Source organism: Saimiri boliviensis, chromosome X (genome assembly GCF_048565385.1).
Source record: "Saimiri boliviensis isolate mSaiBol1 chromosome X, mSaiBol1.pri, whole genome shotgun sequence".
Lineage (NCBI taxonomy): Eukaryota > Metazoa > Chordata > Mammalia > Primates > Cebidae > Saimiri > Saimiri boliviensis.
The window spans coordinates 123955206-123969342 of record NC_133470.1 but is presented as its reverse complement, the minus strand read 5'-3'; the positions used below and the strand labels follow the sequence as shown (position 1 = coordinate 123969342).

The window sequence follows — 14137 nt, the reverse complement described above, 5'->3', positions numbered from 1 at the left end:
ACAAAAAAACAAGCGAACAAAGCATAGCAAAGATAATTGTATGCCTGCACATTGAAAAGTTATCATTTCATCTCTCAGTCATTGGAAGACAGGGTCCTAGAGATATTTTTAAACAGGGCTAGAGAGATTCCTTCAGCTCATACCTTCGAAACTGGCTTTCCAATTTTTTTAAAAGAGAGTTTGCAACTTAATTAAAATCTCTTTTCTCTTTTGGCTAGAAATGAGGCTTGACAGGACAGATACCTGCTTCATTGGTAGGAGTACAATTTATAAAGTTATAAAGTAAAGTATTAAAAATCCAAGTCCCCACCGGGCATGGTGGCTCACGCCTGTAATCCCAGCACTTTGGAAAGCCGAGGTGGGTGGATCACCTGAGGTAAGAGGTTTGAGACCAGCCTAGTCAACATGGGGAAACCCTATCTCTACTAAAAATACAAAAATTAGCCAGGCATGGTGAGTGCCTGTAGTCCCAGCTACTCAGAAGGCTGAGGCGGGAGGACCACTTGAACCCAGGAGGCAGAGTTTGCAGTGAGCCAAGATCATGCCGCTGCACTCCAGCCTGGGCAACAGAGTGAGACTCTGTCTTAAAAAAAAAAAAAAAAAATCCAAGTACCTAAATGAAGTAGAGTTCCATGCTACCACATCCATGAACTGAAAATAAAAAACAGGACAGAGCAGGGAAACTTAATGACCTACCCATGTTGACTGCCCAGTCAACCTGAAAATGAAAAGCAGTCAGCTGTCTACACTGTTCCTCTTTCTCATGTATCTTTTACCTCTGTTTGCAGTGTCAGTCAACAAATCAGAGTGATTTCTTTAAACTGTTGGAGTGTAAGCTCATAAAGACTATTCTAATGTGAATAACGGACACATCCAATAGTGTTTCTAGACAGCTATGAAGTTCCTTGAAGTAGTTAGAGAAGACTAAGGCTGAAGAAGAAAGAGTGACTTTAACCACCCATGAAGAAACAATTGCTCTGATATGCTCTGGGAATTCTTTATTTTTATTGTGGAAACAGATTCATATACATACAAAAAAGTCCTCCAACCCCAGATGGCCAATTAGGAATCACTGCTATTAATTTGTTAAGCTCAATACGAAAGTCAACTCTGTCTCATTTACTATCTGAATGACTTTCTATTGAAGAAGAAATATTTTGGACATAGGAAACATGCCAAGAAGAAACATGATGATCTCAGAAGGACCGGGTCCTGGGACGGTCAGCAAGCACGTGGGGATGAATTTTGAGCACAAAGGATGGAAAGGAAGCAAAAACAACCTGAAACATTTCCATGGAAGAAGAAGAGTTCCAGTTGGGATTTAGAAGATGAGGAGAGGTAGGTGAAGATAGCAAATCTCTAAAATGGTCCCATACGCATGAACATAAATTATTCACTTTTGAAAAGATATTACTAATGACGGTGAGACTCTTCTATAGGTATGAAAAGATCAGAGTATCTCAATACACAGTCGTCCCTCAGCATCCATGGAGATTTGGTTCCAGGACCCCCCACAGATACCAAAATCCATGGATGCTCAAGTCCCTGATGAAAAATGGCATGGTATTTGCATATAACCTACACACATACTCCCATATACTTTAAATAATCTCTAGATTACTTATAATACTTAATACAATGTAAATGCTAAATAAATAGTGATTTTACTATATGGATTTCTAAAATTTGTATTTTTTAAATTGTTGTACTGTTAATTTTAATGTTTCTTAAAAAATTAGTTTCTATCTGCAGTTGGTTGAATCCATGGATGTGGTATCAGTGGATTATATAGATTATAATAGAGGGTGGACTGTATTTTGAACTTTAGGTGAGAACATATAAACTCAAAAATTACTGAGTTAATTTAAAAAATTTTTACTTTATTGCGGTAAGGACACTTAACAAAAGATTTACCATCTTAAGAAACTTAAGTGTACGATACTATATTGTTAACTGTACGCACAATGCTGTACTGCAGATCTCTAGAACTTGTTCACCTTGGAGGGGGATATGGGAAGTTGCTAATCAACAGGCATAAGGTTTCAGTTGAACAAGATGCATTTTCACTTTTTAAAGTAGTGTTTCTCATTAACAATGTTCCCATCCTATCATCATGACCAGGAGACGGTGGTGTTTCTGCAGAAAACGTGGGCCAAAGCAAAAACAACTTGAGACTAATTTGTGAAAATCTGTATTTGGAGTTGCTATTATTTTCTTCAGATTTCTTTGATTTTGAAAACTTTGAAAAACGTGGTCAATTTTTACGATGTTTAAAATAAATAAAGTATCTCACACACCACTTCCCCGAAGACATTGGATTCTAGCCGAGATGGCATCTGAGGTGCAATTTTGCTGCTCTTTCAGAAAGAGAAATCAAGTGTCTTAGGTAAAATGGCACTTATCTTGAACACTGACAAACTGCTTTTAAACAGTTGTTTCCAGTTTCATTTACCATGAATGAGTTAGCAGAAATATCACAATGTTGTAAAAAGCGACTTCCTTTTCTCCCTGGGCTCATTTGAGATACGTTGAATACATGGGCTTGGGTTGAGCAAATTGTGAGTTCTGCCTTTTCTCCTGCCTGCCTACTGTGTCTGCACTTGGAATGCCGTCAAGAGCTTTTTGTGACAGTGGCTCTCTTTGTTTTAAATAAATCAATCAGCATGATATATGATTAATATCATGTTATGGGAAATGGAAAAAAGATACAAAACAATAACAGTGTAAGAAGATATTTTTGAGTGCTCATCTCTATGAAGCAGAGTAAGCTCTGAAGGTGGTCAAAGAAGATCAGTGAGAACTAGAGTCATTAGGCAAAACTATTAAAAGAGGTGCAACTTCAACTGAGCTCTTGAAAGATGAGTAGGATGCAAATAGGTAGAAGGGGTGGGGCGGAGGGGCGGTGCTATTCCAAGCCTGTGGAAAGTAGCAGTTTAAGTAAAGCACAGGACAGGAGGGAAGGTGGGAAGAAACACAGCATGTTACAGGACAAAGAGATCAGTCATCCAGCCTAAAGCAGATGTGTGTGCTGGGGTCAGAGAAATCAGGTTGGGAAGTAGCTTAAGGAAGAATCAGATTGTTTCACAGAGGCTGTTTAATGCACACGTATGTTCGTTGAGGCACTGTTTACAATAGCAAAGACCTGGAACCAACCCAAATGCCCATCGATGATAGACTGGACAAGGAAAATGTGGCTTATATATACCATGAAATACTATGCAGCAATAAAAAACGAGTTCGTGTCCTTTGTAGGGACATGGATGAATCTGGAAACCATCATTCTCAGCAAACTGATACAACAACAGAAAATCAAACACCGCATGTTCTCACTCATAGGTGGGTGTTGAACAATGAGAACACATGGACACAGGGAGGGGAGCCTCACACACTGGGGTCTGTTGGGGCGGGGCTGGGGAGGGACAGTGCGGGGTAGGGAGTTGGGGAGGGATAACTTTGGGAGAAATGCCAGATGTAGGTAATGGGGGGATGGAGGCAGCAAACCACATTGCCATGGATGTACCTATACAACAATCCTGCATGATCTGCACATGTACCCCAGAACCTAAAGTAAAATAATAAAAAAGAAAAAGCAAGCTAAAAATTTTAGATAGGATAATATGACAAGAAATGTTGGCATGATCAAGTAGTTTCTCAAGAAGAAAATTCTTAGGCTGGGCACAGTGGCTCATGTCTGTAATCCCAGCACTTTGGGAGGCCGAAGCAGGAGAATCATTTGGACCCAGGAATTTGAGAGCAGCCTGGGCAACACAGCAAGACCATGTCTCAAAAACAAACAAACAAACAAAATAGCTGGATATGGTGGTGCACACCTGTAGTCCCAGCTACTCAGGAGGCTGAGGCAGAAGGATAACTTAGAATTTGAGGCTGCAGTGAGCTATAATTGTGCCAGTGCACTCCAGCCTGGGTGACAGAGTGAGACCCTGTCTCTGAAAAACAGGTAGCAGTCAAAAGAAAGAAAAGTAAAAGAAAATTCCTAGATTAGGGTTTTAGTTGCACAATGTGGAAGGAACATTATAGAGTCCTACAGCCTTGGGGAAGGGCTGGATTCATGGGATCAGAAGTTTGGGATCCAGGTATTTATGACTGCCACCAGGTATCTCCCTAATATTTGAGCCAATCTTCCCTCACCCAGGAGTGCAGAGAACAAGGAGGGACGTGGTGTCAGTTAAGGCTGGAGAGACAGTCTTAGGAGTCTTCCTTTACTTCCTTGAATAGGTCTACTGCTCTCAATTATTGGCTTTTATAACACCTTTCCTTTGTGGCATGTGGCACAGTTGCAATCTTGTATTTACTAATATCACGATATGGTGTCCGTCTTCCCCCCTAAAACTCCATGAGGGCAGGTTCCATGTCCATTTTTGTTCACCATTGTATCTCTAGCACTGATGCAGTGCCAGGCTCTTAGTGATTGCTTGACAATGTTTGCTGAATGAAAGAAGGTAGATATTTACACTCAAGACTCTTGAAGCCTAGAGTGAGAGAAGGGTAAGTTAAGGCCTTGATGGGAAAATATGGGCAGTGTGGTAAGATACTCTCTTAGGAGTATCTGTGTATAACAATGTGTCATGTGTGTCCCCTCGTCCCCTTTACTCACCTGTACTAGGAGAGATCCTTGTCCTACTCCTATGGATGGGTCCCAACAGGTAATGTAGAGGTTAAGAGCTTGACACTTGGAGTCAGATTGACCAGGTTAAAATTCTAGCTCTGCCACTTACTACCATTTGTCTTTGGACAAATAAATCACTTAAATTTTCTGTCTTAGCTTTCTCATCTGTAGAATGGGGATATAAATAGTTGATACAAGTTTTGTGAGGATAAAATGAGCTATTCCACACATAAGTGCCTAGAACACTGGCACATTGTAAGTGCTACATATAGACACCATTTACTAAATGCATACTTGGCTTTCAATACAGTTAATAGCTACCTCAAATACCTTTCCCTTGTCTAGAGTCCAAGTACCTAGCATTCTCTTGTATAGCAAGATGAGCAGGAGACCGCGAGTAGAAATGATCAAAGGTGGAAAGCAGCTGGGTGTGGGTTTGGGTTTGAGGCCTGCCTTCCTAGAATGTAGCAGTAGTATAATCTCTGACAAGATTTTTCTTCTGATAACGTTTCACTTAAGGTTCAAGTGGCTGTTTGCACATTGCTTCCAGTCCTAATGAGGTTTGCTGAAGTGCCAGCAATGACATACATTGTGCCAGCACCCTCCTTGACTGTCCTAGTCTCAAAGACATGTCTAGTCAAAGGAGGAGGCTAGGGCTGTGATTCAATCCGTGTCTAGGATTGCTGTGTAACCCAGGAAGAAAGATACACATTAGTGTTTGGGGACAGTGCAGAGAGGCTATTTCAATGGAGCCCTTTATGTGAAGGTTTGCAAGTACAGCAGTCAAAAGGTTATTTCTTCTTTAGTATTTGGCCTGCAGTTAGGGTGGCCAGCATAGGGGAGAAGTGTCTGGGTTCCCTGCTGTATGAGTAATATGCTTATATAAGATACACCATTGTGAAAACATCATTTCCACGGGAAAAAATAACTAGGTGCTTCAGAAATTAGAACTTCAAAGGAGTTTCAACCACATTATATACAGCTGAAAGATGTAAAAAAAACTGGAGACAATGAAAGAAAAACAATTTTTATAAAAGTGTAGGATTTGGTTTTTATAAAGGAAGATGAAAGAAAATGGAGCAGTTAGGCTGAATGAGAGATTGCAAAGAAAAAACTTAATGAATTATCAAGTATATAAAGGGACAACACATGACCAGTAATAACTAGCTTTTATCTGTTGCTTCTGAGGACAGAAAAAAGAAATTTAAATTGTAACAAGAGAACTGTAGAGAAAATAGCTGGTTCCAGGATTTGTTACCACAAGAAGGACTAGAAATAAAGCTCTGTCTATGGAGATGACATTTAAAAAGACAAAATTATCAGAGATAGAGGAGAAGGTGCAATTCTACTTAACTCAGGGGTAATAAATATAGTATTTACTATATAAAATATAATAATTATCACTTATAAACCAATAACTCTGTATTAGGCCCTCTGTTAGCACTCTATGCCATCTCAGTTAATCTGCACAACCATTTCATAAGTAGTAAGCATAATCTCCATTTTTACAGCCGAGAAAACCAAGGTTTTAAGTGGTTAAGTAGTCTGTCTAATAACAACACTAGTAGGTGGTAGCCCTGCAATGTCAGATCTATGACCTTCTGGCTTCAGAGCCTCTGTCCTTTGCACTACACTGTATTGCCTCTAGGTTGCAGTCACATGTCTTTTCACTGTTGCCTTTCATTTCTATTATTAATTGCTTTTCAGTTTAGAGTTCAGGTATCCTTTTCCCCAAAGGAAATAATCTCAGTCTAACAGCCGGATTATAGTGATCAGCTGGTTATATTAGCAACAACATGTACACCTCTGCTCAGTATGGACCTTCTTTCTTTTGAGCCAGACTGAAATTAAGTTGGGCCAAAGATGAAGATGAGAAAGGAGGTGAGGAACAAAATATCCATCTTTCTTGACTGAAATGTAATAGCTACACTGTGGTACAGACATATACACACACATTGTGAGAAACATGTATGGAAGGATCCAGGGGCTTATCGAAGCATAAATCAAATTAGGCTGTAAATAAATCCATATTGACTTATGACGGTTGGTACAAATAGCATATTAAAGGTGTGAGTGGCCAGGCGTGGTGACTCATGCCTGTAATCCCAGCACTTTGGGAGGCCAAGGTGGGTGGATCACAAGGTCAGGAGTTCAAGACCAGCCTGACCAACATGGTGAAACCTCATCTCTACTAAAAATACAAAAATTAATTGGGCGTGGTGGTGCACACCTGTAATCTCAGCTACTCAGGAGGCTGAGGCTGGAGAATTGCTTTAACATGGGAGGTGGAGGTTGCGGTGCACTTAGATCATGTCACTGCACTCCAGTCTGGGCCGATACAGTGAGATTCCATGTCAAAAAAATGAAAATAAAAACTAAAAAAAGTTTTTTTAAAAAAGGGATGAGCATACACTGGTAGTCCAAACAAGGTCAGTCCTTCCAAAAAGCAATATTAACTGTAGTGTCCTAAAGTGAGATGGCGAAAAAAAACAACTTGGAGATCAGGAATGAGACCAAGTAATTTCCTATTGACCAGGAATCAATGTATACTCAACACCATCTACCACAGTTAATCAGTAATTTAGCGTGAAAAAACGCACAACAACCATATTCTTTTTTTTTTTTTTTTTTTTTTTTGAGACAGAGTTTCACTCTTGTTACCCAGGCTGGAGTGCAATGGCGCCATCTCGGCTCACCGCAACCTCCGCCTCCTGGGCTCAGGCAATTCTCCTGCCTCAGCCTCCTGAGTAGCTGGGATTACAGGCACGCGCCACCATGCCCAGCTAATTTTTTTTGTATTTTTAGTAGAGACGGGGTTTCACCATGTTGACCAGGATGGTCTTGATCTCTTGACCTCGTGATCCACCTGCCTCGGCCTCCCAAAGTGCTGGGATTACAGGCTTGAGCCACCGCGCCCGGCCAACAACCATATTCTTTTTTTGGTAGCACCTAATTCAAATCATGACTAACTTTGTAGTCATCACTCCAATCTAATGTGCATTCATTTAAAGAGCACCTACTCTGCCTGGCACAGTGGGGGAAATAGAGATAAATGCAAAAGAGTTTCTGTCTTAGAGAGTTTATGCCTTTTGGTAGGGATGATAATACATAAGCACAAATAATTTTAAAAAACCAGAAGGTGACAAGGTGATAAATGCTCTTGGAGGAGCACAGGTTAAGTGCTGAGGCGTCCTAGAGTAGAGAGAGGTTTACTTCTAGTTTGCAGGGTTTAAAAACGTTTCATGGAAGAGGTGGCATTTACACTGGCTTTTGGAGGAGAAGCAGGATTTATGGGTGTGGAGAAATCAGGGATGGAGGTAGGAAGGCAGAAAAGAAAGGCCTTCCCACTACTACTTATCAAAATGTGACCCCAGGACAGCCTGCAATAGAATCTGAGGAAGCCGAATTTGTGCTAGGTCTTGAAGGACTAGCAGGATTTCCACAGGCAGGAATGGAGAAAAAGAACTTCCCAAAAGAGGTAACATTTTCTCCATCCCATCTGCACAAGTGCAGTTGTTACTTGGGGAACCCTTTTGCCTCCCTTTTCTCCCAGTTCCTTATCATGAAATGGCTGCCACTCATCCACCCCAAATTGCTTGCCATATGGTTGCACTTCGATGCTTTAACCAATCATAAACTTAAATTGGTTGCTTTTCTATTGGTGCAATCAGGTTTCAGAATTTTAATAGGCTCAATTTAAGTGCAGTCAACTCAGGTATTTAAAAAAAAAAAAAATACACCGTTCCAGGTTGTCCCAAGTTATCTACATGGTCTTAGGAATGGTTTTTCAAAGTGACAGTCCCCAGACCACCATTCTGCACCAGAATGAATGATGGGGTCTGCTTAAATGCAGATTCCTGGGTCCCACTCCAAGGCTACTAAATCAGAATCTCTGCAGGTGTGATCCACGAATCTGAACTTCAAGTTCTCTGGGCAATTCTGAAGCACACTAAAGTGTGAGAAACGTTGAGAGGAAGAGGAGAGAGCAAAGGTACAAAGGTAAGACAGTACAGGAACAATGCAGTGGGCCATGAGGTGCACGAATATTGACCTATAAAGGAAGAATATTGACCTATAAAGGTAACTTGAGGCTAGATCATGAAAGGCCCTTCACTGTCAGAGTCAGGGGTTGACATGTATTTGAGTGGCAACAGGAAGTCATCCCTTTCAGTGGCAGAACACTGTGGTTAAAAGTCTGAAATATGGAGCCAGGCTGTCAGGATTCAAACCTTAGCTCCTCAATTCACTAGCTACCTGACCTTGGGTAAGATTCTTAAACTCTCTCTGCCTCAGTTTCCACATCCATAAAACGGAGAACAATAATACTCATCACGTAGGGTTAGGATGAGATTAAGTGAGTGCATATATGCAAAATGCTTAGAAATGGGACTGGCATATAGTAAGTCCAAATACATGTTAGCATAAAAATTTTTGAACAGAGGTGCAACAGGATGATGGATCTCTTTTTGGAAGATTAAGATGGCAGCAATATATAGGAGTCATCCACACATCCCCCACCAGCTAATCCTATAACTTTTTTCCTCTAATTCAGTGGTTCACAACCTTAGCTGCATATTGGAATCATCACCTCCTTCTCCTCCTCCTAATCTGATATAAATTTACCAAGGTAATTCAAATATGCACCCATGGTTGAGAACCAAGGCTCTAAATGTATTTCAGATTTGTCCATTTTTAATTATTGAGTCCTTAGTATGCCAGGTCCTTCTCTTGCATTATCTCACTGAAATCTCACAATCATCTTCAAGGTAGGAGCTAACATTATCCTCAATTTAAAGACTGCTATAAAGGTTAAGTAAGGTAATCCAAGTACAAAGTGACAAGGCTGGGATTAGAACCAAGGCAACTTGGCTCCAAAGGCTCCACTCCGAACCACTACTGTGACCCAGTCCAAGCACCCATTTTGTCATACTGGAAAGAGTACTACCCGAACCATCTTGCTAGTCTCTCCAGTTACATTATTGCCTCCTTCCAATCTAGTCTGGACATAGTAGCCAATAAGATCTTTTAATATGTCAATTGGATCACTTCCCACTTTTTCTTACAACCTTCCAATAGCTTCCCAATGCATTAAAAATGAAAATCCAAAATCCTTCCCATGGCCTTCAGAGTCCTGCATGGTCTAACTTCTAGTCACTTCTCCAGCCTAATCCTGTGCCAGTTTCAACCACAATCACTGTATTTCAGCCACACTGGTCCTTAGGCTCTTTGAATGCTCTAAGCTCTTTCCTGCCTAGGGCCTCTGAACTTTCTTTTCTCTCTACTTAGAATGCTTTTGTTTGGGCTCTTTGCACGGATGACTCCTTTTTATCTTTCAGGTCTCAGCTTAAATTTCACCTCCTCAAAGAGGCCTTCCTGACAACTCAAGCTAAATAAACTTCTTATTTTTTATCTCAGTCCTTTGTTTATTTTCTGCATAGTACTCACATTGTCTGTATTTCCACATTTGCTTATTATTTTTCTTTTCTGGTGAGTTCCGTAAGAGCAAAGAACATAATTTGGCTGCTATGTATGCTATATATATGGTTGTGTAGGTTGTGTACTACAAAAAGATGCCACAGCTACAAGGGTGCATTCACTGGGATTTTCTGAAAAATGGCAATACAGTATCTTACATAAGGGAATCCTTTTTGTAACTCACATAAAGATTCCATATGATCTAGCAGTGCCCTATATGTCTACTGCATTTAGCAATATAAATACCCCAATTGTAGCACAATGCTGAGCATACAGTAGATGGTCAAAAATATGTTGATTGGATAGAAGGAAAGAGGATAAAATTAGGATATTGCCAGTGGGAAAGTGGGAAAAAAGAGAGATACAGATAACTGCTGACCGATCTGGTAACTTGAGAAAAGGTAACAAATGAGAAATTAAAGAGGATTACATTTGATCCTAGGAACCTAGAGAAAAAACTGGTGCCATTATTAAAAAAAATAATAAGAAAAGAAAAAAAAAAGAAAGCTAAAGAAGAAAAGACTGGTATGAGAAGATAATTCAATTTTGAATATAATTTGAGAAAATGTTTTCTGTTTGGCTTTTATTGAGTTTGTCACTATCTTATTATGGGGTTTAAAAATACACATAAATTTGCTTTGCACAGTCTTCAAAATGGCCACATCAGTGTTTTGCAAGGTCAATTCTTCCTTTTAAGGTTATGAATGAAAATAGTCCGTGTTTTATGATACAATAATTTAAGGGCCAACCTAGAAGGGATTAAGGATGGAGAAATAAATATATTCACTTTCACATTTAATGACTCTCTCCCATACTCTCCTGAAGCACTGCACTCTCCATCTAGTGTTTTTTTTTTTTTTTTCTTTCTTTCTTAGGACTGTGGCCTTTAAAATCAATGCTTTAATTATTTTTCCTTTAGTTTATTAAAGCACCTTTAAAAACCAAGGCTACCATAAAAATTACTTTTCCTTAGGACACTGGACAGGTGTTTTCCTCCTTTCTAAATTCTACTACTCAGGATAATAGCACCCAGGGGTCTTGGGATATAAGACACCTACCTCTGCACATCCGGCAGCAGGAATCTGGAACAGAGACTGGGAATGCACAGGTTAATTTGGGGCAAGTTTTGAGACCACAATATACGTTTCCCTCCTGCCAAGGAGAAACAGAATTAAGATCAGAAGCATCTGGTGTAAGTGTAAAGGCTTCACTTAATGCCTGAGATAGGGTAGGGGCTCAAAACATGGCATGTCCTTCCCCCCCAGCTCTCCCACCATCAATTCTCAGTACTTCCTACATTTTATTATGCATTATTTTTTTTCTACTGCAATTTCTCCATGCCAGAGACTAAGCCACAGAAGAGTTAGCAATCCTAGTCAGGCATCATGGTCTAAGGTGGTACAAAGTAGTCTGGGAGGGATGCCATCAGCCTCTCGACCATCAAATATAGTCTTGTTTCTTTCTTCTCTGTTCATGGTATCCCTTGGTCCCCCAGCTGCATTGGGGGTTTAAAGGGATGAAGATTTATGTCATAGCTTCCATTGGTAATATTCACTAGAATTTCCCTTTGAAACCAAAAAAAAACACAAGATCTCTGGGGTAATACGAAACTATACAAGATGATCTGATGTCCACAGCACAGTCTAGCATAAGCCAAGGGAGAGGATAAAATTTATTTGCTGGTTACATCTGTCTTTGCAATAATCCTGATTTCCTAAATTTCTGTGTTCCGAATGTTATTCCTTAAACCTTGTTCTTAGTTCTTAGAAACATATTCTTCTGGGGCTAGAAGGGTTCCTGGAAGGACATTAGGAAAGCGAGGCCACAACGAAATTCTCCTAAAATACTGAGATACTATATTCTTACAAAAAGTCTTAAAGGGAAGATATTCTATAGCTTCTCTTGGCAATCCAGTGCTTAATGCCACTTACAGGCAGAAAAACTGTTTTTACATCTAACTTCATTCCTTCCTGGTACAGTTTAAATACCCATTTTACTCCATTTTCTAGTTCTATCTATTATATTCTCTGGACTGCACATTAGGTAAGATATAACTGGTATATGTTGTTTGTAAAGTAAACGCAGTTCTTCTGACAAGTAATGTCCTCGTACTCCTCATAACCAAGCATTTATAGAGAGTTTTCTCATTGCAGGGCACTAGGAATTAACTGGTTAGTAAAATACTTCAGAGATGGAAACTAACAGACAACTCATTTTGTTGTTAATTGGAGTGAGTGGCCCTAGATGGTCAAAGTGACTTTTCCACCCATAGCATTCCCAAAGCTTCAAATAATTGTGAGTCCTTCAGATGAAGGCTTTGGTGGTGTAATTATTATGAAAAGGAGTGCCGATCAACACAAACAGCTCACCTTTGCCCACTTAGGCAGTTCTATAGTTTTAAGACTGGCACATGATTGGGCCTGCGCCCTTCAACAGAGTTGTTCAGGGTTGGTGAAGATCAGGGAGTTTGGATGGGCATGGAGGCTTATGATTTAATGCAATTCATTTTTTATTCAAATACTGTTCAGTGCAGGCACAAACGAAAGTACAAGTACAGAGGAAGCTCTTGTATTTGGGTAAGGCCTAGCAGGAACATTAAGATGTAGGGTCTTACCGAACAACTGCACTGAGTGCATTGATTGGGTTGCCGATTCTGAAACAGCCCTTCAGCCACAAACAGCTCTCCATGTTGGTAAGTTGTCCCGTTGTACTCGCAAGACTTGCTGGTCACCTTATTGTTCCCTGGGGGTAAGGAGTCTTCTGGAACAGGATAGAGAAAAACCATGCCAAGTATTGGCATCATTGAAAAGAATTTCAAAATCCTAATAGCAGATGGGGCTATACTACATAGAGGGAATTAAAAGACAGTCCCTGCTCCAGTGGCCAATAATTTTAAATAATGTTAAAACAGCCAGATGAGGACAGCAGCTGACATTACCATTCATCCAGCCATGCAGTCATTCTTTTATTTGTTGAGCACTTATTGAGCACCTACTATGTGCCGGGAATTGTAATATGTGTTAGAGAGAGGTCAGAGAGAATATGGACAAGGTCCCTGCCTAGATGGAGCTAATATTCCTAGATGAACAAGATATATCTTTCCTGAAAGGAAGGAGTTCATGCTACCTCTATTTAATCTTTTCCCCAGGTTGCTTCAGAAGAGGAGCCATCTATTGTAACTGTCCTGGTAACTTTATCCCCTCCCACACTGATTGATTGATTGATTGACTGGGTCTCACTCTGTTGCCCAGGCTGAAGTGCATGGTACAAGCTCTGCTCATTGCGATCTCTGCTTCCTGGGTTCAAGTAATTCTCGTGCATCAGCCTCCCAAGTATCTTGAACTACTGACCTCAATTGATTTACCTGTCTCAGCCTCCCAAAGTGCTGGGATTATAGGTGTGAGCCACAGTGCCTGGCCATCTCCCACATTTTAAATCACTTGTGTGCTTATCTGCTTGTTCCAGCCTCTGTGGTTTTTGCTTATTTTTAATACTTCCACCAAGACTGCCCATTCCTCCACTCTTTTCCACCCACTGAAGTCCTATCTGATTTTTAAAGTTCAACTTATGCCCCCTTTCCTCTACGAAGCATTCTCTAAATAATTCCAGCCACAGTCTGGACCTCTCAAGGCATCTAATGTCTGAAGCACACAATATGACACTTGAATATTATTGAAACTCATATTTGTGAATTATAGTAATCAAGCAGACCATTTACAAAGAAATTTCACATATATTATTACAATGGAGCCTCACAACAACCCTGTGAATCAAGTAGGGTAAATTCTTGCCTTCGTTTTCATTTGAGGGAAATGAAGTTGCTGAGGTTGTGTGAATTATTTGAAGTCACAAAGCTAGTGAGTGGTGAAAAAAGTACTTGAAACCAACAATGGATAGAATCAGAGCTCGGAAAGTGCCTGCCATGAGACAGTAGAAGGACAGAAATCAGAAGAGTTGTGTGTTTCATTAGGGAGGGGCTTGGAGAGTTGGCCCATCCTTTCTTTCCATCAGTCAATACTATAATGAATATGAATC

The 14137-nt window shown here is 40.2% G+C and overlaps 1 protein-coding gene across 4 annotated transcripts in view; it reads right to left on the bottom strand.

Moving 5' to 3' along the window:
- The window catches only part of CHRDL1 (chordin like 1), a 123401-nt gene that overhangs the window by 35504 nt on the left and 73760 nt on the right, over nucleotides 1-14137 (bottom strand). For 2 of the 4 annotated variants that reach the window (XM_010346351.3, XM_039464104.2), the window contains exons 5-6: nucleotides 12717-12859; nucleotides 11161-11254 (exon numbers count right to left, since the gene is read on the bottom strand). In XM_010346351.3, coding sequence (XP_010344653.1) covers nucleotides 11161-11254; nucleotides 12717-12859 — 237 coding nt within the window. Of the gene's footprint in view, nucleotides 1-11160; nucleotides 11255-12716; nucleotides 12863-14137 lie in introns of all 4 variants that reach the window. The other 2 variants (XM_003935850.4, XM_010346352.3) reach the window with 1 other exon arrangement.